Source organism: Euprymna scolopes, chromosome 13, assembly GCF_053919585.1.
Source record: "Euprymna scolopes isolate OS-2025 chromosome 13, ASM5391958v1, whole genome shotgun sequence".
NCBI lineage: Eukaryota > Metazoa > Mollusca > Cephalopoda > Sepiida > Sepiolidae > Euprymna > Euprymna scolopes.
Window position 1 is genome coordinate 100,046,460 of NC_136494.1, and position 25,943 is coordinate 100,072,402.

The 25,943-nt window shown below is 32.8% G+C and overlaps 1 protein-coding gene across 7 annotated transcripts in view; it reads left to right on the forward strand.

Moving 5' to 3' along the window:
* LOC145292113 (uncharacterized) overlaps positions 1 to 25,943 on the forward strand; it is a 346,982-nt gene that overhangs the window by 302,359 nt on the left and 18,680 nt on the right. For 3 of the 7 annotated variants that reach the window (XM_080138217.1, XM_080138211.1, XM_080138216.1), the window contains 2 exons: positions 9,108 to 9,242; positions 22,469 to 22,603. In XM_080138217.1, coding sequence (XP_079994343.1) covers positions 9,108 to 9,242; positions 22,469 to 22,603 — 270 coding nt within the window. The remainder of the gene's footprint in view (positions 1 to 9,107; positions 9,243 to 22,468; positions 22,604 to 25,943) is intronic. The other 4 variants (XM_080138210.1, XM_080138212.1, XM_080138213.1 and 1 more) reach the window with 2 other exon arrangements.

Consider the following 25,943-nt stretch of genomic DNA (forward strand, 5'->3'; position numbering starts at 1 on the left):
GAGTGTAAAAGCCCATATAAATTTGTGTAGAAATCATAATAATAATTTCAATATATTTTTAAGATTTTGTAAAACAAAAAACAATGTTTTTAAATTCTCAAATTTCTTTCCGATATGCAGCTATTCAAGCTTTAAAGGAAAAAATATTTTTGTAAAATTAAAATTAAAAAAAAAATATTCCTGAATAACCATTTTTTATTTGATAACGTTTTCAACGTCAGAATCATTTTTAAAAGAACATAAGATATTCAAGTTATGCTAAAGTGCAATTAAAACCAGCATTTCAGAAACATTTTGTTTCTCAAAATATTTTAATTTATTATTATTCCTACTTCCAAACGAAAACACGTTTGTTCATTCCATTGTAAATCTCACCTGAAAAAAAAAAAATGAATAAAATTAAAACTGTTTTGGTATTTTAAAGAAATTATTCTATATTAACTTTTTAATATTAATATTTGTCTAAATAATTTTTGTCAGTTGCATTAAAACTGTATTTAATGTTAATTTCTTATTTAAAAATATATTGCCAAGTATTTCAAATAAAAATAACCAAATACTAATACAAACTTGTAGCCATAAAGGATTAACATTACCTTTAGGGAAATTGAAAAACTGCTGTTCAGCACTATTACAGAAAATAACTTATCGCACAAAACTATTATTTTTAATCTGTTCTGTTTTGTGACTAAAAATATCTGTCATATAATTTAATAAAAAAAAGAATAATGGTTAATGTTTGTCAGATAATTTTAAAGATTTTCAAAATGGATGTTCATTTGGATTATTTGAATTGCTGTTCTCATCTTGAGTATTATTGGCACAACGTTTTGGTCGATGTAACTTCCGACCGTGTTCATGTGTATCTTGTCAAACTCTGGAATCTTTCTGTCGAACTCGTGAATCTGCATGGAATTTCAACCGTAACCATATATTTAATCCCCAGGAATAGCATGGACCAACATGGAACTGTACTTGGTAAAATTCAGGTTCAATCTTCAGGGCAGGCGACACACTAAAAATAGAATTGCTTCCTGAGACGAAATGCACCTACATTAAACTTCTGTTTTTATTTTCTATTCTTTTTTGTAAAACTTAATTATGTTCTGCAAAAACAAAAACAACCTTCCCCTTTCCCTTTCCCCTCCCTTTATTTTTTCCTTCCCTACTTCCCAACCCCGTCGGTGGGGCATTAGAATATACAGATTGTCCCCTTGCAGAGAGTAAAAGCCTCTCAAAGAAGCCACCTGTTGGCCGTGGGTGGCGACCCGTAATGACTCTGAAAAGGATCCTGGTGGCTGAGCAACTGATATCTAGGGAAATTAAAGATATCAGTTGTAACACTCCACTTTGGCACCCTACAAGGCTAGACGGACGTTCGGAGGGGCCCGATCCAATCAATCGGCTAGTTACGTCAAGCCCTAACACATCTTTTACTTTTCTATCAATTTCCTCTAAACCGTAACAAATACAGTTCTACCCTATACCACTATAAACTATATACATATTTTCCCCTCTTTTCCATGTGTTAGAAGGCGGTGGCTAGGGTCAAATGTGCAAAATAATTAAAGTCATGACATGGCTGTATAGTGCCGGAACTTACCACAAATGACTTGGATTGTGTAACTAAAGGATTATGGGTGCTCATGGCTCCCATTTGGAACATGTATACTGTTTATGTAGCCCTGGCATAACAAGGCGAATGGGTTTCCCCCTTAACATGCCCCGATATTGGACTCCGAGGTGGGTGGGGAGCATAAACAATGAATTAAAAAATATATATATATATATATGGCCAATCATAAAAACTCCAAGCGCCAACACATCGACTCAGATAGTTAAGATAATGAACTACATCAAACATCCTCAAAATTTATTGTATTGGAATCCACCAAAGAAACCAAAATAACTGACTTATCACCGTTTATTATACATAAAATTATATCGGCATATATTACCCCAAAAAATGTAAAAACTTTAAAAAATAAAACCCTACTGGTGGAAGTTGAAAGAGAAAAACATGCCACTTTTCTCCTAGGAATGAAAACTTTCCACAACATAAATATCAAAACTTATCCACACAAGAATCTGAATACATCCAAAGGTGTAGTAAAATCGAAAGATCTATCAATATGCACTAGTGAAGAGATAACAAAAGAACTTAAAAACCAAGGAGTAATAAATGTTAAAAGAATTACAATAAAAAAAGAAAATCAAACTATATGTACAAACACTTACATTATGCAGTTCGATAGACCCACTATCCCAAAAGAAATCAAAATTGGGTTCAACGTTGAAAAAGTTGAACCCTTTATACCAAACCCACTTCGGTGCTTTAAATGCCAGAAGTTTGGGGACCATGAGGATGCATGTAGGGGATGAGCAGTGTGTGGCAGATGTGGCCAGAGAGATCCAAATCACACTGTCAATGACTGCAATCTTGATTGCAAATGTGCAAATTGTGGAAAAACCCATCCTGTTTATGCTAGAGCATGCAGAATCTGGAAGAAAGAAAAGGAAGTAGTGTCAATAAAACATACCAAAACCATCTCCTTCCTCGAAGCCAGGAAAATAGATGGATACATGAAGGAAAAAACATACTCTCAAGTCACCTCAAGTTGTATATCATCCAACATCACTAACCAAGACTCCAAATACGAAATACTAATAAACAAATTGTTACAATTGGGACCAAACGACTAGCCCAAATTTATAAATGAAATCAAACCAAACATATCATAAAAAATTAATCATCCCATTAAATCATCAACTAATGTTACCAATAAAACAAATTCTCAACCAAAATCAGAACATCCAAGAAAACAAAGTCGATCAAAAGAAAGACCACAAAAATCACCAGTACGTCGTGCAGATGCTGAAAAAGACGAAACTAAGGAAAAACAAAATCAGTTAAAAAAAAGACCAAACAGGTCACCAATACGTCTTCCCCGTGGTGAAAAAAGACACACTTGAAAAACAAACAAAACATACATTTACCAAAAAACAAAATAATATAAAGAAATTACCACAAACAGAAGCCACCACTACTACTACAAATAGATTTACGGAATTAGAAGACATGGAAATTGAAGTTACTCCTCAAACCAAAAAAAAAGATCATCATGAACTACAAGATAATCCAATTCTAAAATAACTCGATTCGGCATTAAATAAACCACAAAGGGTTGATATGCCGTTAAAAAAATTAGTTATGTCTAACGGAACTAGTGCATGCTACATCTGTTGATTCCATTCGAAATTCTGTGCAGATTCCCGAATTTGATAGAAATATTCCAGAGTTTGACAGAAAGATTCTAGAGATACATCTAAAGAAAGTCAGAGGTTACATCGGCCGAAACGCTGTGCGAATGACACTCAAGATGAGAAAATTAGTGCGAATAATCCAAATAATATTAATTATCAATCCTTATTTCAAATAGTCAGAAACATGTATGTTTCTTGTTTAGCGGCGGACTGGTGCATTATGGGCATATTTGTAAATATCATTTCCTTTTGGGGGCAGAACAGATTTTGTAAAATTAAAAAATCTTGAAGTCAATTATTTTGTGTAAAAAAGAATTTTAAATGCTTATAATGTGCGTAGAAAAAGGTTTGTGTGTCTAATATAAAATGTTTTAAATAATGGTATATTTAAAAACATGCCCATAATGCATCTGTCAACCGCTAAACAAGAAACACCCATCTTGAAATCTTTAAATTATCAGTGACAAATATTGTTCAATACTTTCTTTTTCTTAAATTATATAAGACATAATAAAAACAAAAATCACTATAATAATACGCCATTGCATTCTCATGTTCGGATGTACGCTTTCATCCACCATCCCTTTTCAAAAAGATGGGATCACCCGATTGGCGAAGGTTTATTTAAGAGAATATTTGGTATTTATGACGGCAATTAAAAGAAAATACAAAGTCTATATGATGTACGTACCAATCACGGAACAAAGATATCATATTCTAAAAATCATGTAATTAATCAAGGAGATTTTTTTTTTTTTTTCAAGAAAATAAAATTTTACTCCATGTCAGTAAGGGGGGGGGTGAAAGGTAGCGGTGATAGTAAAACTAAGCCCAGATAACCGATTTTTATTTCGTTTTTTTTTTCTTTTTATAATGCCAAAAAAGATAACTGAAACATAAGATTTAAAAGCAAACAATAATTTATTAACATAACGTGTAATTTCTTTTTTCAGAAAATAAAATTTTCAAATTATAAAATCATCTTTTAGGAGAGTCAATTTTATATAAATTAAAAACAAAAATTTGAAGAATATGAAAATGGCTTCGGCCCTCACTTATAGGTAAAAAAAAAAAATTTTTTTTTCGAAAACAAAAACAAAACTACTTGATCAATTTTTGTGATTTTTTTGGAATATGACATCTGTATTCTGTGACAAATAAGTACACGATATAAGTTTTTCTTCATTTTTGTTTATCACCATAAGTGCCAATCTGAACAAGCGGCGTATATTTAGCTGACTATTATTTTGAGGCAAGAGAGTATTAATTTTTGCATCGATTTAAATGATGATGCTTATATGTCTTTTGTTTATTCATTTGAAAGGAAATATTTAACAAATAATAATTTTTTTTAGAAGGATGAGAATATTGTTTTTAAAAAAATAAATTATTACAATTTTCAATAAAGAAGGATTTATTCGTTTTATTTATTTATTAACCAAAGTTAAGCAACGCTGAGCCTGGCTATTAATAAATGGGTGAACGTTTGAGTATGTTAGATGCTGTATATCATCTTCCCATGATCAGAATAAACATGCGGTTGGAGTCTGTTCATGAATTTGATATTCCCTGTAAACTTCATCCTTAAGAGGAATTTGGCATAGCCCAACCGGTATTTTTTTTGGGGGGGGGCATTATTACATTTCGTTTGAAATAATGCATTTTACAGTACATTATGCAGATAGATGAAGCCAGCAAGCGTGGAATTTCCACAGGTCACACTAGTTAAATATAATAGTTTTATGCAACAATAAGTTGTTTTTCAAATAGTATTGAGCAGCAGTCTTTTAGGATTCCACTAAAAATAATTTTAACTCTATAAAGTAATGATAAAAAACCAAGTGTCTCGATTAAATAAAATTGGTACTCAAATTTGCAGTATAAAATAACTAAAAATAAAAATAGCATACAATTTTCTAACGTTGTACATTGACGATTTAGAATGATGACAATTCTGAGAATCCATCTGACAGTGACAAATTACTCGACTGTGACAAACGTTGGGTCAATTTCTACGGTTTCGTTCTAATCAACTCTTCAGCAAAAGAGGGAAGGAAAGCTTATGTCAAAACTTAAGTAGTAGTTTGAAAACAGGAAATGATACGAGTTTATTACGGAAATCAACACGTGTTGTGGAAGCAGCAGGAGTTTTCATTTTGAATGGAAGCTGGTTGAAAAAGATAGATACAATTTACTTTTTGGTAAATTCGTCTATACTTTATAAAAAAGTGGATAGAAAATTTAAAATCTTTGTTATGTAAAAAAAAAAAAAACAAAACCAAAAAAAACACTAAATATTTTTATTATTGGCAGGTTTTGTGTTTAAGTCTCAGTCTAGAATTGGATTCCAACAATTTTTTATTTTTATATATTGCAGAGATTTTGTCATTTTAAACCAAGAAATTCTCTGTACGAATCATATCTAATAAATCTTTAGTAAAATATAAGACAGGATCATGGAGAGCCTTCCTTTCCTCCAAGCTGGACTCTTTGATGAAGAATCTGAAGATTTCTGTGCTTCCATTTTGGAGACTAGGCAGACATGAATTATGTATTGCATTACAATCATACTGCTATAGGAACAACAAAGTTACCTCCTTTCAAAGCTCTTTTTTTTTTTAGTTATAATATCTGGGGAAAAAAAGTCAAGTCCTGAAATTTCATCTCTGAAATAATATTAACCGAATTTATAAAACCATAAAAAGAAACAGACGCAAACACGGTAGTGCTCCTTTGTTTGTGTTCATAATGTTTCAATAAGTTTAAAACCTTACAGAAAAACATGGCTCTCGTGATGTCTGAGAATCACACTGATTTTTGGCTCCTTTTTTCTGGCTGTTCACTGAATGAAGCAGATCTGTAGAGTCTCAGACCCGCTCCAGCCAGGAAGTCTTAATATCTCGATCGTTTTATATTGCTATGAAAAAGAAGCACCTAATTACATTTTGAACAATCAATTTTTTGGCATGGTACCTCCAATTATCATAGACTCTTAAAATCTAAGTACATTTCGATAACAAATTTATTATTTAATTGCAATTCATTATTCATTTATTATCCTCATCTTTTTTTAGTTGTGGTTTCATGACGTTTCGGCCAACTATTCCTCTAGCTTTTGTCAGGTGGTAACCGCGACGGGATAGGAACTCCGAATCTCCTAACTGCATTCTCAGCAATTACTGCCACATTACATATACCATTCGGTATGGACCCGACCATGGAAGATCAGATAAACAAACATGAATTTATAAAACCAAAAAATTCAACCTTGATCGCCTTTGGGGCCCATGGCGCAGTTGATAGAGATGTTGAATCTCTACGGTTCCAGGTGAGAATTGTCTGAAAATAGCGGTTTCAATCCTACCCAAAGCCGGCCAGATGCTTACTTGGCCAAAGACGTGGTGAGATGACAACAACTACGGATGGCAGTAATTGCTGAGAATGCAGTTAGGAGATTCAGAGTTCCTATCCCATTGCAGTTACCAGCTGACGAAGGTCAGAGGAATAATTGGCCGAAACGTCATGAAACAACTAAAAAGATAAGAATAATAGTCCGCAATAAATAAAATTAACAAATAAATTGTTTACTTTCCTTTTTTTTTAAATAGTTATGCGGACTAATAATTTATTGTTTATAGCCTTTACCAAACAAGCAATCTTCATTAAATATTTAACCTTTACCGACTTTGCAACCTTCAATAAACGAGCAACCTTCAATGAAAAAGTTAGCCTTCACAAAACATGTGCCATGATCTGCTATTCCCAGCTGGACTGTCTCAGCTTTTCTCATATCAACCAAAGAGAAATGACTGATTGGTTTGACAATCAAATTAATATTTGCGTGAGCCATCGAGACAGTCTCATTTCAATAAATTACTTTGCTAAATTGTGCATGGCAACTGAACACACATACAACTCGATACTGTTTTCATGTTCTTGCCTGAACAGCCACATGTTATTTAATAAATAAAGCTGAAACCCATAATAATACTACGTTATATGTTTCACTATCTCTGGTTAGACCAGACTGCGCACTGGCATTAACATTTTTATGACAGTTTTCTAAGCCTTACTACTTCTATGCTGGTTTGTGACAAATTGGAAACAAGTGTTTTTGTTTGTGACACCCTTGCTAAAAGATTGCCTTACACGGCTAACAGACTCTTTCAATCCTGTTTTAGGTTTTTCATCAGAGTTTTCTTCGCTTAGATGGATTTCTTTCTCCAGGAATATTGAGCTTCATCTATCCCCTGTATGGTATTAGAAGGAAGCTAACAGATGCTACACCTTGCCCAAGGGTGCCCTGATGTGATATGTATTGTCTGCAAATAGTTTTGTGCTGCAGTAGTCTGTTACTATTTTGACGTTTGGTTGCTTTATGAATTTAATTTTGAAGCTGGTAAAATGCAAACTGATAACCTGGTGTGCCAGGTTTGAATCCAGTTGGTTCTATGCGACCACTTTTATTTAAGGATATTAAAAACCATCACGTGATCATCCTGTAAGTATCTGGTTCTATGGGGAAACCAATACCAACAACAGTCAAAAAGTTGTACGAATTTTGGAAATCAGATTACGTAGGATATGAGATTTTTTTTTTTAAATATTTGTATTTTAATGAATTACAGAATTTAAAAAATAAAATGGAAGAATTTAGTTTGAATAAAGTTTTCAATAAATAGGTCCATGAAGCAACCATCTATTAAATAATGACTTCCTTTTTGCTTTTTTTTTTTTTTTTTTTTTTTTTTGCTGCTGAAGTTGATGATAAATGATGATAAATAGCACCACGACTTTCAGACATGTTTTCATGTAATATTAAACCTATGCAGAACTTTCCATCTGTGAAATACAATATGAAGGGTTTACTTTCCGGCTGATTACAACGTGGTCATTTTCAAGTATGATGCTAACAAATTGTTTAGCCATCCACCTAAACAAGTGAGTAGAAATTAGATCTTGGGTTTACTTTCAGCAGCTGTTTCATAACTCTCACTTCACTTATTTTGTCCTTTAGTCCTCACATTCTAGGAGCAAATTTTTCTGACGAAGAGGAAAGAATCACTGTTTTTTGGGTCAGAATCTATTCCATCTTACACTTATCGTTGACAAGTTTTTTTACCTTGAAGTAGTATTTTGTTTTTTAGCTCCTTACATCAAATGGTTTCATGCCTTGTTTGGAGCGATTTCCATTAAAAACAAATAAAATTCTGGTAATTTCACCCATCGTTTCGAATCTGCCAAAGATGTTGTTCATCGCAGACTGATAATCTCAATAACTCTTATCCTCAAGTGACCTTTGAGCCTTGCTAAACAATGACACATTAGTAATAAAAAAAAAATGAATAAAAAAATACTGTTTGTTATCGAAATGAACTAAGACTAAGACTGTCTGAATATTGGTTTACCAACGCCATAAATAAGACTAATTAGTCAGTGGAAAGAAAGCAAAATGAAGCCCGACAGTTTCCTGCTTGCTTCCGTTTCCCTAGCAACGCCTGGTAGCCATGCTAGATAGAATGTATGAAGAATAAGAAAGAAAGGCGTTTAGCTTGTATTTTTCCGTTTAAATGTCTTATATTTTGTATATTTTCAGACAGCTCAGCTGAGAGGTTTAACAGTGAAACTAACTGTGACTGCGAATAGACTTCTTTCTGGGGTTTTGGGTGTTTTTTTCTTACATACAAGTGGTTGCTTTTTGAAATCAGGAAAGTTGTTGGGACACATGACTGACCGCCAGGGCAGTGGACACTGGCTAAGCCCATTTCATACAATGACCCACACCTTTTTATACTTTTAGCCTCTCTATGCCTATGTCGATCCTCGGCCATTTCTCCTTCCAGCTTGTAAGTACACCCGTGGCGACTGGTCATCATGTGACCCAGTGACCAACATGAAGAAAAGGATTTTAACTCTGAGAAAAGGGAACCCTAATACCTGTGAGAGAGAAAAGACTTTGACCAAGTCATGTAGATCAGGTGGGTGTACGTTTTTTGTAGATATATATATATACAGACACAATATTTTTATATATAATATTTATTATTATCTACAGATACTGGTATTTCATGATTATGCAATCTTCAGTGTAGTAAATGATAATTACTGCTGGTCGAATGATTCAACCCTAGTTGCAAAAACACATCAGCCTCTGCAGTCTGATATTCAACTCCTAAGCCAACATCAATTAAAAGGAAAAGAGAGAACTTAAACTCTATATAATGTCAAATCAACAAGACATACAGTGTTCAACAGCAGAGGCCGGAACATCGCTTTACATCTAGTTTTACTGCTTATTAGTAGGCCTATGACAACAGAATATTTTTTAAAATTGTTTTGACTCTCGAGTATATATCCGACACAGACGCACTTAATCAACCGAGAACCACATGACTCTATATAAAAGCATATAGGATATCAAGGGATACACACTAGAGAGTCAAAACAATGAAAAGAATATGCTGTTGTTTTAGCCCTACTTATTATAAATTCTCTTAGAGGTCCAATCTTTGTTTTTAAAGGGATAATAACAATAAATATTTATATAAAAATATTGTTTCATACTTACGCATTTTTCCATATAAGAAATGATAATTACTGCCGATTGAAGGATTTGAACCCACTTACAAAATCACGTTTGATTCTGTAGTCTAATATTGATATTATATATATATATATATATATATATATATACTAGGTTAAAGGAGTTCAACAGTAATAACTAATTAATTTAACAAGGTTATTAAGAGTGCTCAATAAAAGAAGAGCAAGATATATTTTTATTCCTATAAACAAATTTACATAGTCGCGGCACTAGATATGCTAATAATGGTTGGTTAAAACCAGAAGTCTTCGTCAGGCGACTTAATAATATATATATTTATCTGAAAATAGCGAAATGTATTTGTGCATAACATATAATGAATATACAAATTAGCTTTGTCACAAGATGTCAAATAAAGTAGCCACACATTGGATTTGATTATTTTATTACAAGCTCTCTGGTTTTTATTATTTTATTTTTTTTATTTTACAAAAGCAGCATTGTTTATGCCAGAAGAATATTTGGACTTTTCAGCAAAGAGGACAAGAATCATCAGGATACGGGATATTTTTAACTTCTTTTTGAAGAAAAAAAGACGGTCATTATTTGAATTGATACTTCTCTTTTTACTTTAAGAAAAGATGAAAATCAAATGGAAGAAGATAAAAACAATTTTTCTTCTATAAAAAAAAATGTACCTATTTATTTATTGTTTGTTGACTTAATTGAAATCAATTATTTACTTATTTTTTACGTGTCAACGTTTCATTATTTTTATTTTTACATATTTTTATGAAGTAAAGAAAATGCTTATTTTTACGCCGAGTCTCCATTTTCTATTTGTTTGCTTTTGTTTTCTTGCTGTTTTTATGATGTTTTTTTTTAATCAGCTCAAAGTAAAGCAGAATATATGTGAGGTTTTGCTTATCAAGAAAAAAAAAAGCATTTCTTTTTAAGTACATAACTGTTGAAAATATTAAAAATGAAATTCTAATTAATGATTTTATGCTTCCCATAAGTTTTTATTTATTTTTTTAAACATCAAGAAATTCAACATTTTTAGCTGAGAAACAAAATTTTAACTTACACCAAAATTACAGGTTGATTTATCATACTGAAGCGGAATTTATTAACGTTTGTTTTCTGTACGATTTAATAACATTCTAAATAAATACCTTAGTTATGAGATTGAGGCATATTTTGAAAATTTTCTTTTAAATAGTTTATCTAATTACAAATTAAGCTCAGATAGAGGAAGTCACCCATCTCTCACTGAGCTATTTGCATATATCCTTTGCTTCCTCGATCGTTTATCTTAATTCAGCGGCTCTAATATTTCTAATGCCTCTGTATACATGTTTTTTTAACATTGCTATCGAATTTACGCAATATCTTTACACACACCACACTCTTATATAAACTAAATGACAAAATAACAAATATTTTTAATATTATTCTTATAGAAGTAAATATACGTATTCTTAATTTTTAGAGTTTATGAATTTTCAAATAAAATCAAAGTAAAATAGTAAAAGTGACGCAGTAGTTATGTCTATTATATATATGTATAATTTATTACTATTTCATCTATATAAGCATATAATATTATAAGGTAATAAATTATATATGTGTATATATTTTCAGCATTTCTTTTAACAGAAGACTGTTTCATAGCCGAGAAACACCTTTTTATTTGAGTAAACATGTGGATTAATCATATATATATATATATATATATATATATATATTTTTTTTGTTTGTTTTTTTCAGAATGTGAGAGATTATATAATTATCTCCACAGCCAAACGACGTTGTCTGGCTGTGGAAATAAATATATATATATATATATATATATATATATATATATATATATATATACATGTTAGGCTTTGTGTTCCTTGACAAAAGCGCTGTTGAGTTTGAATAAAATAAATACGTATTAAATACGTTTGAAGCCAAAACAACGCATTATTACAAAATAAACAGATATTTATTTTGTTTTAAATTTATATTGAAATTTATAAATAGATTTCGAAGATAAAGGCATACTGATGATGAAGTGTATCTTCGAAATCTATTTATAAATTTAAATATAAATTTTAAACAAAATAAATATGTTTATTTTGTAATGATGTGTTTTGGCTTCAAACATATTTAATACGTATATATATATATATATATATATATATATATATATATATATATATATATATATATATATAACGTTTTTTTCCACCTGAAACAAGGTATATTTCCACTTGAAACGTAAGGAACTACGATTTGGGATTTTGTCTAATAGGGGATAGTGGGGAGTTCAGCAACAAAATATCTGTTAACATTATATTTAAACTTCAGCAGTCACGGAAGCAGGATACAAGGAATTCCAAATTCTAGCAGGCCGAGAGGAAAAAAAAAGCTGTTAAAGTAGAGGGCTCTAGGGAGTTCAACAGTGAAAAGTTGGAATTTTGCTGCTTGTGGGATTGGTCAGAAGTATGTACACTGAGGGAGCACAAGTAGTATGAGTTCATCAGAGCACATTCCATTAAAGTACTTATAAAGCAGACATAGGAATGCAACTTTGTTGTAATGAGACAGAGGTGGGGCCTATTAGATTTGAACGCTGACTAAGCGTGAGAGATGAGAGGTAGATGCACCATACTTCATGACTTTGTAAAGATACAGGATACTCTCTGGTTTAAGTAATTTTCTAGCATGGTAAATGGAGCTCACCTTCTTTGCAGCAACCTTGGCAATGTCTTCAATGTATTTGTTCCGATTCATGTTGTCTGTGAATGTTAAGCCAAGGATAGGCTCTCGGGTAGGGTGTTATTTGTCATTATAATCGAGATATATATATATATTAGTGATGGGACGATTCCAATATTTCCTCCCGATTCTGATACAATTACCGATTCTCTGCTAAATTCCCGATTCCGATACAATTACCGATTCTGATTCTTTAGTCTCTAATTATTTAACTATAAGATTGTTATTTTCGTAAAAACACATTAAATATGCAGATATTTTCCTAAATGCCAAAATACACTTCTGGAGAGTGATCTATTGATTTTAGCTTTACTAATATTTTAAAATCAATAAATATTTATTATTTTATCATTATTACCAACAATTAAATCAAGTAAAAAAGACAAAAGAATCATTTTGGCATCAGAAAATAGACATCAATTTTTCCGATACCAATCCCGATACCCCCAAATCTTCTGATTTTTTCCGATTTCTAATTCTGATTCCGATTAATCATCACAACACTAATATACATATATATATTCTTTTAAAGATACCATGTTAAAAAGAATAGACACACAAGTATTTATTAATTTTTAGAAAGTTTGTCTTTTATTCTTAACACTTTGTGTAAAATTTTTTCAGTCTCTGGTGTTGGCATATAAATGTATAACTGTTCATCAGATTATAATTTGCACAACTTGGGCTTCATCAGCGCATAGAAAATAAAACAATATTTCAAAGTTTCACACCCATGAATTTCTTGTTAATACGGCGGGTATACATTTTTTATTGACAACATATATATGAAGTTTCAAGCGGGCTTTGTCTGCAGTTCTTTTCAATCTATTTCTCACCAATAAAAGATAAACTTTCGGAAAATGAATAAATACTAGTGTGTCTATTCCTTTTAACGTCATATCTTTAAAGAAAAGTAGAGCTCTAGTATCACACTATTGAGCTATCTAAATCAGAACTTTGTTATTTATTTATATGTAATCACTGCCCCAAGTAGTTAAATTACATATAAACACATGCATATATATATATATATATATGTATATATATTTGTATATTTTGGCAGCACGTCTGATTGAACATGACAGAGTTATTCTTTTTTCCAAATTTTCTGGATATCTTTTCAATTCGCCGAGCAGTCTTTTTTTACTTCAGCTCTCATATTGTATAAAATGGCGCCCAAAAGTTGTTGTTCAACCATATTTTACTCCAGCGCTTTCTATCAGTACATCCGATAATCATCAAGAGCGATTGTTGTTGTTATCGTTTTCTTTTTCTTTCCCTTTGAGGCTTGGTGTATTTATAGTATAATTTTTGGGTGCCATTTTATACAACATGCCAGCTGAAATTAAAAAAATCGCTCGGCGAATGGAAAAGATATATCATGGCACTAGAGTAAAATAAAGTACATTGAAGTCGGATTTTAACTTAGCTTTATATGATTTTAGGACAGCTTTTTTCTGAATGTCAGCATAAATAAGGCCACCTTTGACTGTTTTCTAGGTTTTTAAATGAAAGGAAGGTGAGGAGAAAAAGGATCATTTTAAACTCTTGCTTTTCTGTATTAAAAGAAAAAAAATGCTTTTTCCTTATTTCTATTTTCAAACGCTGAAATAAAACACAAGATTATTTAGTAATTATGTTTTCAAATATAAATAACAAAGGAAAATTATTGGAGCATTTATACCTCTGTTTCAAGGTCCACGGATTCTGATTGAGAAAGTCTCCCTCTCTCGGTTTAATCCAAATTGGTGGTGAAATAGTTTCTTGTAATCTGCAGAAACCTCTTCCTGGTGCAGGAGTGAATAATAGACTCCATAATGCCTGTTAATAAAATAAATAAAGTAATAGTGTCTCTTTTTGTTTACATATTTGGAAAGTTTTGTATTATGTTTTTTTTAACCTTGACAAAGGTTGAGGTTCTTTGTGAAATTGGTTGATGCGGTTCCCCTGCATCTTGAAAAGCTAGCATCGAATTCTGGCACCCATATTGAATTCTAAATAAAACCTCGTGCTATACACTTATTATATCCATTTCTTGTAAGAATTATATTCCAGTAATAAATTACAAGTAAAGTGAAACCTCTAGATACGAAAGACTCTACTTGCGAAATTTTCAACTTACGAGACGTGATGTGAACATTTCTTTTGTCCTTGCATACGAAAAAATTTCAGGATACGAAAAGTTGAAAAATTATTTTTCAGATATCTAATTCTTGGATTTTTTTTTTAATTGGCGTTTTATTCAATTTAATTTTTTTATTTTTAATTGGCGTTTTATTTAATTAAAAAATTTTTATTGGGGTTTTATTCAGGTTAAATTTTTAAAAAAAATAATTTTCTTGAATATTTGTGTGGATTTTTATCTGAAAAACATTCTTATTGGACCTGAATTTATTTTTCTTATTTACTTCCTCATGAATTAAAATTATATTAAAAATTGAAAAATTAATGTGCGCATTACACATTTGTTCTGGGGGAACCACCATCGTCCATATAAACCATGACTCCTGGCGATCCCAGGCAGGGATCTAATTCCAGAGTGACCCTCGCATGCTCAGTGAATTACCAACACTTTCCATTTGTAACCTTTCCGTTGTTTTCATGTAATTCATGTTTTTAAACTGTTATCCGTTGTTCTGTTCTTCTTGTGGCTATTTGCGAGCCATAACATTTTATCACATTTGACGAATATGGATTGAAGAAAGATTTTCTTTAAGATTTAATTTTTATCGTATACTTTTTGAAAAATTTTTTTTTTTAAAAGGTGGGGAGTTTGTTATTATTTGTCTTAGAAATCGTAAATTAGCTGTAAAAAAAGTATTAGGTTGGTGCAAAAATAATGTCGTTTTTTAACGTTCAGTTAAACGACATTATTTTTGCATCAACCTAATAAATAATCTATTTCACTTTGAATCATTTTTTTTGCATAGATTTGATTGAGCTTATGATCTTATGATTAACGATTAAAATAACGGTTACAAATATTATGTCATCAGTCGCTTTCTTATGAAATAGGATTATATATTTGAATATCAAAGAAAAGTAAATAGTAAATTATTTGAAAGATTGTTTTTGTGTGTGTGTGGAGGGGGGGGTTATAAAAATTTCCCATTAGCATTAGTCGCTTGTTTTGTTTATCCCGAGCTCTTTTATATTAATTTTCGTATTAAAAAAAATAAAAAAATTATTCTTGTATTATGTTCAAATATCTACTTCATTTACAGCTATTAACGGTCAGGTTTGATACTATTTGGCTCTTATTTCATTCTGGTTTTGCCCTTATGAAATTTAATGAGTGTTTTCATAGACGTTCAAACGGATTAGACGATTTACATGAAATTTTCGTATCTTGAAAAGTGTTTTACAAGATACGAAATCCAAGCCGGTATCAATTAATTTCGTATGTAGAGTTCCATTGTATTTAATAGGGAGTTACTTTCCAATTGCCATATAGATGCTGTAAAAAATATCCGAACATGCCTCCTCCTCCCACAAATATGTAATTCTCTGTGAAAATCTTCCATAAAAAAAATCAGACTAATCGCTTGGCGGGTCACTATTAATCAACATTTCACAAAGAAAATCAATATTTTCTGCAAAAGTTAGGTGATTCTTGTATGTGTGTTATACGTTGAAGTGTAAGTATGAAAGGAATCTCTTTAAACAATAGAATTCGATGAGATTAATGTCTGCTGTTTTGTTATACAAGGATTGATTTTTGATAGAATGTCCCGAATTTCCCCACATCCTATAAATTTTCAAAAACTGTGTTGCTTGTAATCTATAATGTAAAGGGCCGTTGTATGTTTGTATGTTCGGCTAAAAGTAAAAAATATAAAAAAACAAATAGCCACAAAGTTGGTATTTTCTTGATCAATGTTGCCCCGGATGAATAATATCTAAAATTAAGAAAAGTCTACTCATTTTCTGGAACAGTTTTCAGTATTATTATATATTAATTTGGAAATAAAATGTTGATTTATTCTGAGAAGTATCTGGTATATAAAGAAGAGTCTTTGGTGTATATGTTCAGCTAGATAGAAATGAGCTGCATGGAGAGGGAATTGGCGAGAGGAGAGTAGAAAGATAAGAGCTTTAATTGAAATATGTTACATTCTGCCCTGTGCAACGCCAGATAACCCTGCTAATATTATAATAAAATGGAACTCTTCAGAATTTCTTCAACCAATTGATATTTACATAAACATCGGAAATCGTCCTTAATTTCTACTTCTTTTAATAATCTTAATTGATTGAGGGGAACACAAAGTTAATTAGCATTTGTGTCTATATATAGCGAGCTTTTCTAAGGTTGCTACAATATAAAAGTTCCTAGCACTAGAACAATTGAATAGAAAAAAAAAAGAAAAGGAGAGAAACAAAGCCATAAAGAGAAAATATCCCGTGTATTTGGTATTTGTAGGTAATCATTTTCTTTTTATTTCTGTTTTAATTTCAATTATTAGACTGTTTTATAGTGTCAAAGTCTTTCTTGTGACACATTTCGAGGATAATGCCTCCTTGTCAAAGTGAATGAATTGTGATATTTATATTTGTACAATAATAAATTGCGATTAGATTGTGTCAAAATGCATGGCAACAGGTGAACAGTGCAATAACTAGACACACAAGTCTAGGAGAAAGAAATGTCTGAATATTGTGAGTTTTAAAGGCCGGCTTAGTTCTGATGACCTCAGAGGAAAATTAAATCTGGACGGTATAGGAAGATGTGTGCAGAAGAGTACACTTTTATCGTATAACCACATTGAAAGAATAGATGAGAGTTCTTGGCTTAGTAGCTGTAGAACAGTTGAGGTAACAGGTTCAGTTTACAGGGAAAGGTCAGAGAAAAACATGAGAACAAGTGATAAAAATGAACCTGGGGGATAAATAAAGACCTGGGCAGAGATAGGTTGGTTTGGAAGTTAGTTTCTTAAAACTGTCCAATGTATACTAGCATGTAAAACAGACGCTAAATCGAATATGATTTGGTTTGATTGGTTATTTCATTTTATGGCATATCAATACTTTTCAGGTTATTTGATGCGGAATTCGGTCATTTTGGTAAATGTTTTTTATGCTTCAACTTCTTTATATCTTTAAATATTTATTCATGATGTTTGGTTTCGTTGTTTTGTATGGAATTTTATTTTATTTTTTTGGCTGTACAGACATGATTGCGTTTTGTAAAGTGAAAGAAAAACAAAAAAAAAACCATCAATGTTTGGTGCATTTTTGTTCAGGAAGTCAGAATCTTTAAACAGTTTGATCTGATGATGCTGGGACTTTAAATTTATGTGGCAAGAGTTGCGCAATCTCCAACTACACTTTTTCTCAGTCGACACTGTTTTATTCCAATGGCAAGTAGAAATTCAAGACAACTGGAAACAATGCCGAGATAAGCGGAGAGCACATACAGCACCCATCTGCTACTGGCCAGTCTCATTGTTGCTTAACTTGAGTGATATGATTAGAACTGATGTGTAAACGTGATTATCCCGTACATAGTAGTGCCAGCATTTCTCCAATCATCCCGGTATTGCTTCCAGTAATTTCGAATTTCTCCCTGCCATCAGATTTTTGTTTATTTTTTTTCATCCTAAATAAGGCATATTGTCACTTATACATGAGGGGCTACTATAATTAGGGCCAGTGGGGAGTTGTAACATAGGCAACCATCTTGTTGCAAATTAAAAATTTTGTATGTTGCTATAGTAAAAGGAGCAGGGACGGAATTCCAAATGAAAGCGTTTTGAAGAAAAAAGCTATTAGTGTAGAAAGCTTTCTGGCATTTGGGGACCTTTACAGTGAAGGGGTGTACTTTTGCTGCTTGTTACACAATCATTGGCAAGATCTCATTGGAAGTTATTAAGCATTTTTACTAATCAATATTTCCTTACTGGTAGAACCCTATTCCAGGCGAACAAAAGACAGCAAAAATGTAGAAAAAATGATTTCTGTAAAATATTCTATTTTGGTTGGTTATTGATATCCGATTTGAATCAATCGGTAACAGTCGCCCTGAGAGGCAAGCACTTGCTCAATATCGGTACTTAAATGATAACCCAAGCACACTAGTGGAGAAGTACTGCAGCTTTCCAAACGGAGTGGTGTCAGTTACGACAGAACTACTCAGATAAGTTTTCAACAATCAAAGATAATTCACTGTTATCGTACCCTATCCTACTTACCAAGAAATATTTCTTTCACAACTCATCAGCTGAAAATCGACTATCATCAAATAGTGACAAGACACACACTCTTTATCTGTGCCTAAACCTAAATGTAGATTCCATGAGCAGAGTTTCTTTCTTAGAACTGTACGCCTGTGGAACTCTCTTCTGTTGGCCTGCTTTCCAGGTGACTACAATCTGATTGTCTTCAAGTCCAATGTAAACAAGTTCTTGATAAATCGTCCCCCTATGTAATCCAACCTACAAAAACCCCACTACCTATGTTAAAAACGCTATAATCACATTGACTATTGTATACCCATTAACCCTTAACCTCGAGTGGCCTCCGGACCTTTATAAATGGTGATTCCTGTGTAAAATAAAATAAAAATAAAAAAAAGACGCGATTATCATCAAAATCATATCAACAGGATAATCCATAAATACCGTTATCACCATTGATAAATAAATGAATAATCCCATCCACTCATAAATTTTTCTTCACTACTAAGCAGACTAGATTGAGATTGTCGGACTGACTTCCTCATCTTGGTTGTTATCGTCACAACGTTTCGGCCGTTTTGACCTCCGGCCTTCATCAGGTGTTTTGTATCAAACTGGGGAACCGTTTGTTAGAAGTCTCGAACCCAACCCTTTATTATTATTACGGGGGTACCGTGTTCGGACTCCAGCTAGGCTCTGGGACATAGTTGCTGATTCTCTGTTTTGAATATGGCTAGGACATATGGCTGAGTGGTCCTAGACGTTGTATCAAAGTTTACACTTACCCAAAGAGTTCAATCCTGAACGAAGGCAGTGAAAAAGTAACATTCAAAACAGAGAATCAGCAACTATGTCCCAAAGCCTAGCTGGAGTCTGAACACAGTATCCCCATAATAATAATAAAGGGTTGGGTTCGAGACTCCTAACAAACGGTTCCCCAGTTCGATACAAAACACCTGATGAAGGCCAGAGGGCAAAACGGCCGAAACGTTGTGACTATAACAACCAAGATGAGGAAGTCAGTCCGACAATCTCAATCAATGAAAACACCTCATCTCAAAAATACAGACAATTACGAAGCAGACTAGAATTGCTACTTTATCAAAAAAGCTCTGAAAGCAAACAGAATTATCAACAACATCCTTTTGTACGAGTAGACGATTATTTCCTCTAATATTTCCTTTAAACAATGACATTGAGGCACCACTATGACTGCTACTGCTAATATCATAAAATGTATAGTAGCTCCCTACGATTGTAACTACTATTATAACTGCTTCATCAAACAGAACATTAATTCACAAAATCCTTTTGCCCTCCAGCAAACGAGCATTTATTTTTTTTAATAATATTAAAAAAAAAAAAATGGTTGGCTATTACGATCAATTAAAAGTTTGTCTGCTTCTTTGTCACCATCATACGCTTATTAGTAACTTAGCTTTGGGTTGAACTGGTTTCCTCCAAAGCAGGAAATTTCATGGGAATATCAAATTCACAAGTTGTCCCCAGTCACATGTATATCTCCGTCAGGAGAGATGACGATGTTGGGTTTTTACAATTCTTGCAGCAAAGTGCTGACGTCCTCCTACATACAGCACCTGATAGTCACCCATCTGGTACTGACCAGATGCAACTATGCTTAACTTTGGTTATCTAACAAGAACCGGTGTGTGATTTGATGATGCTGTACAAAGAAAAAGGGATGCTAATAAATAAATATACAAAAGAAAATAAAACAAAAATACTCGACCTGAAAAGTGACAGAGAGGATAGACTGACAAGGATAAAGAAGAGACAGCAGTTGTCATGGTATGGCTATTAATAAATAATAATTAATAAGATTCAATCAAGTATTGGCCAGTCTTTGTGTTGCATGTATTTGACTTGTAGCATAGAATATTAAATTCAAATTCACTGCATGTGGCAAGTGGAGTAAATCTAACAAAATAAAATTCAGAAGAACACCACTTACTTAGTGGAAAGAGTGGGTCATGTTTCTCACAGTGCATGATCCACCGGTAATAAATTGTTCTCGTGATTGAAAGACAGGCCTTTTAATCAAAACATTTTGCCTGTTGTGATCTTTTTTTTTTTTTTTCACTCTATTCATTTTATACTGTGTAGAAAAGGTCTGGTTCGATTGTTTTTTACAGTATATCAATTCTTTTAGAGTTATTTAATGCTGAATCCATTTCTCCATAATGGATGGTCAAAAAAAAACAAAAAAAAAAAACAGAGAGACTGTTGTTCTCCTCTTCCATCGCAACGTTTCATTCTGTTAAGTGCAGCTATCGGCAATCGCGGTTTTCCACATTCATCCATGAGGTGTTTTCACGACTTTCTTTGTAAACGACTCAAGTTGTCTTTTGCAAAACTATTTAGACCATAATTATTAGAAACGGTTTCATCTAAGAGTTTTCCTTCTAAACGAGTTGTCCTGTCAGGGCTTAAGAGTTTGGTCTACCTGCTATTTCATAATAGGGATTGATTCATACTTTCTTTTTTTTTTTACAAAGGAGTTACCACTTATCAAGGCCTGGAGGCCACTCGAGGATAAGGATTAATGAGTGTACGTTAGTCAATGGAACAATATTGTAGTAATCATTAGTAGTGGAAATTTGGTAAATTGGATTACTTAAGGGGACGGCTCATCAAGAACTTGTTTACATTGGACTTGAAGACAATCATATTGTAAGTGGGAAAGCAGGGAAATGGAAAGTTCCACAAGCGTGCAGTTCTAAGAAAGAAGCTTTGTTCAGGGAATCTACGATTAGGTTTAGGCACAGAGTGGGGGAAGTTATTGATAGTGGTTTCAGATAGACGAGTGTTTTTCATGAAAGTTTAGCAAGGGGGGACCATAGATTGGAGCTCAGACAGGCTCTTGCCATGAAAATAACGATAAAGCAGAGTATTACTTTGCCAAGAGTATTAATGAAAATGATGCAATAAGTCTCTCAGAACTTGAACATCACGTGGCAAATCCACGGAATTGCTAGATTTGATTATTTTTTTACAATGTCCTTTAGTCAGCATTTCAAGTATTTTACACAAAAGCCGCAATTCATTTTATATATTAAACAGAAAGGAGCAATCAAAGAGAAAACAAAAAAGTCAAAGAGTAAAATTAACACTTCAAAGTTAGGAGTTACTTGTATATTTTTAAAAGAGATAGAAATATATAGGAGATCAGATGTGTGTGCTGTATACTCATTAGGATATGTCATGCTCCTCCACCCTCGATCGGCCTAAAATAGGGAAATTTTCTTTACTAGAAATGTTGCAACATAAAAATAGAATGTTCATGGGATTTCGTCAACTTCTGTTTATGGAGTCACCTCTCACCTCTAGGTGCCATTCAAACTTTTTTTGTATTTAAGCTTACAGTTGTGGTTATGTAACCTTTTCATTTTATTTTATTTAAAAATAAAATTAAAAAAAAATAAAGATGCATTGATATTAAAAACCTGTCCTTACATTTAAAACTAGTTTTATTTGATAAATTTCAATCCCAATTTTTTAATCAAATCGAAAAACAAATAAAAACAAAATGGTTTCTCATGTATTTCTCTAAAAATTGTACTTTTCAGGTTATGAACAAAGGAATATCAAATTAAAAAAATTTGTCAGCAATTTTTTTTTTTTAATAATTCATCATTGCTTAAAACGAAGTCCATGCAAGCATTTTTAAATATAAAAACATTTTTGTTCTTTTGTTTAGTTTGTAAATACACGCGTGGTGATTGGTCAAACTGTGATGCTACAACAAATCAAAAAAGCCGTACTTTGACCCTGAGGAAAGGTGACCCAAACAGCTGTGAGAAGGAGAAAGTTATCACCAAGTCTTGTAAGAGAGGTAAGTTGTAGTAGTTTTGTTGCTTTTGGCAAAAAGCATCTTTCTTATTCATTATGTCAAATTGTATGTTGTTTTTGAACATCGTTCATTCATTATGACTGAATCAGATTTTGTTGGCATTAGTTCCCCCAATATCTTTCTAGATAGAATTCTTTCTCAAAAGGACATCAGGTACTTAGGGATGTTGGCAACCTTCATGCGGTTCCCTTCCATAAATGAAGTGTTTCTGTGGAATGAGAAGGTGTGCAGGTTTAACAGTCTTGAAGCACACACACATCATTTTATGTATAGTGCAGCTTACAGACCATATGGCATTGCTGTTATTGTTAGGGTTGTCCATCATTCATTTTGGATGAATCATATGATTTTATTGGCATTAGTTTCTCAGATATCATTCTAGTTAGAACTTTTTCTAGAAAAACAGCGGGATTATAGGAAGTATGACATGAAGGTTGCTAACATCCCTAAGTGAGAGTGTTTCTGTGGAAGAAACTGGATTTGAACTTGGCATACCCAGATCGTCAGTCCATATCATTAACCACTTAGCTACCATCATCTCCGCAATTTGTGCATGTGTGTTGCAGTAATTGGAAGGAGTCTATTGAGCACTTCTTTTACTATAATTTCATTCAGCTGTTGTGCGAGTTAGCTCAAGGCTACATAGATTGCAGATTTAAGAGGAAATTTGTTGTCCTGGAAACCACGTTTGCTGGCAACAATTGGACACGATTGTTGAATAAGGAGAAATGTTATGCGTTTTAAGGTTTGTGGTTTGAATGACACAGCTGGTTCTGATTTCCAAGCACTAGATTAAATATGGCAATAATAAGAAAGCAGAAAAAAAAATTAGGCGTGAAACATTGTTCTGTTTTTTGCCAGTATCACATAAATGGTGCTATGGATAGTATTTAGATGTGTGACAATAGATGTACACACTTACCTGATCCATAATGCTCATGATGCCTTACTTTTTGGGTAAGCTTATGCTTAGTTTTTGGATTTGCAGATGGTAGTAATTGGTGTGCATGAACATTGACCATTTTAAAAGGAGAGATATAATGACAGTGAGGCAGAGGGGAAAAAGGGACACGTGAATAGGCAAGAAAGAAATTGAGTTTCATTTTCTTAATTTTGTTCCTAGGTTTCTGCTTGGTATTTAGACAGTCGTTGATGCTTTACCGTATCACAAAATTACATTTTTGTGGGTTATATAATTCCAACCAATGATAAGGATTTTGATTGTCTGATTCAAAGTTCTTTAATTTTTTATAGCTTAGCCAAGTCCATTTTTTTTTTTCATTTTGTCTTCCCTTTCTTGTTTGATGATTCACCCTATCTTTCCTAAGTGACAGAAAGTTTGCTACATAAGAGACATAAGTCTGTTTTCATAGATCAATTCAGTGGCTTAAATGAGAGAGTGATTTCGTCAATGTTAGGGTTTTCAAGAACAGCGCCCTTTTTTTCCATTGGGAAATCTTAGAAAGTTATATTATCTATAAGATGTAATTAATCATTAAGAACCTCTTTGGTCCTGCTGTTAACATATTGTACATGTGGATTTTGGTAGATTTCCTTTTTAGTGAAAGCGGAATGTAAGATAAATGTACCTTCATTGTTGTTAAACGAGTCAGACTTCTGCATGAATCACATATGAAGGAATTCTGTAATAGCAAAATTGTCACTTTCACTTCATTGATTTACAGTTCTGCGCCTGACAAGAGTTTGCTTGTCATATACAGATGCAGTGACAATTAGAGGATGACAGATTCTGATGCTGACTCCTGGATTTGCAACCTTACTATTGTTTAGTGACAAATGTGTCTGCCATATGTGTCTCTGTCTGGAAATAGAGTACCAGATAGCATAGCTCTCACACTACTATGATTCGACCACCCTTTAGCATAGTAAAAAAAAAATGTCTTTGGAGGGAGGGGGATATGTTGCTGCTGCTGATGCTTCGTCCATTTAAAATCAGCAAAAGATACTTTTATTGGCTGCTTTGCATTTTATATGAAATTGTTTGATAGTTTGTATAAGACTACAAATTTATGAATGCACGAGTGCAACTTTCACTTAAATTGAAGTGAGACTGGAGAGCGACTGATGATAGGAAGGAGGAAAGAAAAGTATTAAAAGAAAAGAAAGGCGCATAGTATGTCTTTTCGCTAAAGGAACAAAAAGGATGCTGCCATTTCTTCCTGAACTTCAATCACTTTTATTAACAATGTGTATCTATAGCAACCAGTCAACCATTTGCCGTCAATATGACATTTTACTAGTATTTTCTTGGAATGATGAACAAAAGACATGTACAATGATAGAAGTTGAAAAGTCTAAACAAAAATGCAATTTGCACGAAGTGAGTTTGACATGTTTGGATTTAATTGAAGTTATTGCACAGATTTCACTTATACGAGGTGCCTTCAATAAGTTTTTTTGTACAAACATTTAAATTGTTGTAGACTCTTAAAAATTCAGTATCTTATTGCTATACATCTTATGGGATGACTGACCAATTCTTATGATTTCAAGTTCAAATGAACAGCTACAGCAGGAATTGGAATACATCCTACTAAAGCCTGATTGTCACAGCTGGTGAATTTCAAAAATGCAATCTGGACGCAAGGACACTTTAGAAGAACGATATGCAATAGAATTCTGTTTTAAACTTGGAAAATGCCACAGAAACGTATGGAATGCTTTAGATTGCTTTTGTGCCATCTTACATGAATTGAGCATCAGTTTTTGAGTGGCATCAGAGATTCAAGTAAGGTAGGGAGTCTGTGAGGGGTAATGAAAGGTGTGGGAGGAGTAAAGAAATCAGAACACCAGAGTTGATTGGCCAAATAAAGAATTTCATGGATCGTCATATGTCTATAGAGACAATAAGTGCACAGTTTGATATCAGAGTGGGAACTGTGTACACAGTTATTCACGAGGAACTAAAAAAGCAGAAGATTTGTGCAAATGTACCAGTCCACAACTCCATCCTTGTCACCGACTATTTAACTAAGATGTGCATCAAGACACTTTCTCAACCACCCTATAGTCCAGACCTTGCTCCCTGTGACTTTTGGTTATTCCCTATCTGAAGTAAAACCTAAGATGCTGTTGTTATGAGACAATTAAGGAGATGGAAGAGACTGTGATGAGAATCATTAACACACTCGCACAAGAGGACTTCCATGGGTCCCTCCAGAAGATGTTAGAAGATTAAACCGAGTGCATTGCAGCTGGTGGAGATTACTTTGAAGGGGAACTAGAGTCTCATGTGTGTATTATCAATAAAAGTGCCCATACATAAAAAGTCTGGAAACTTATTGAAGGCACCTCTTACCGT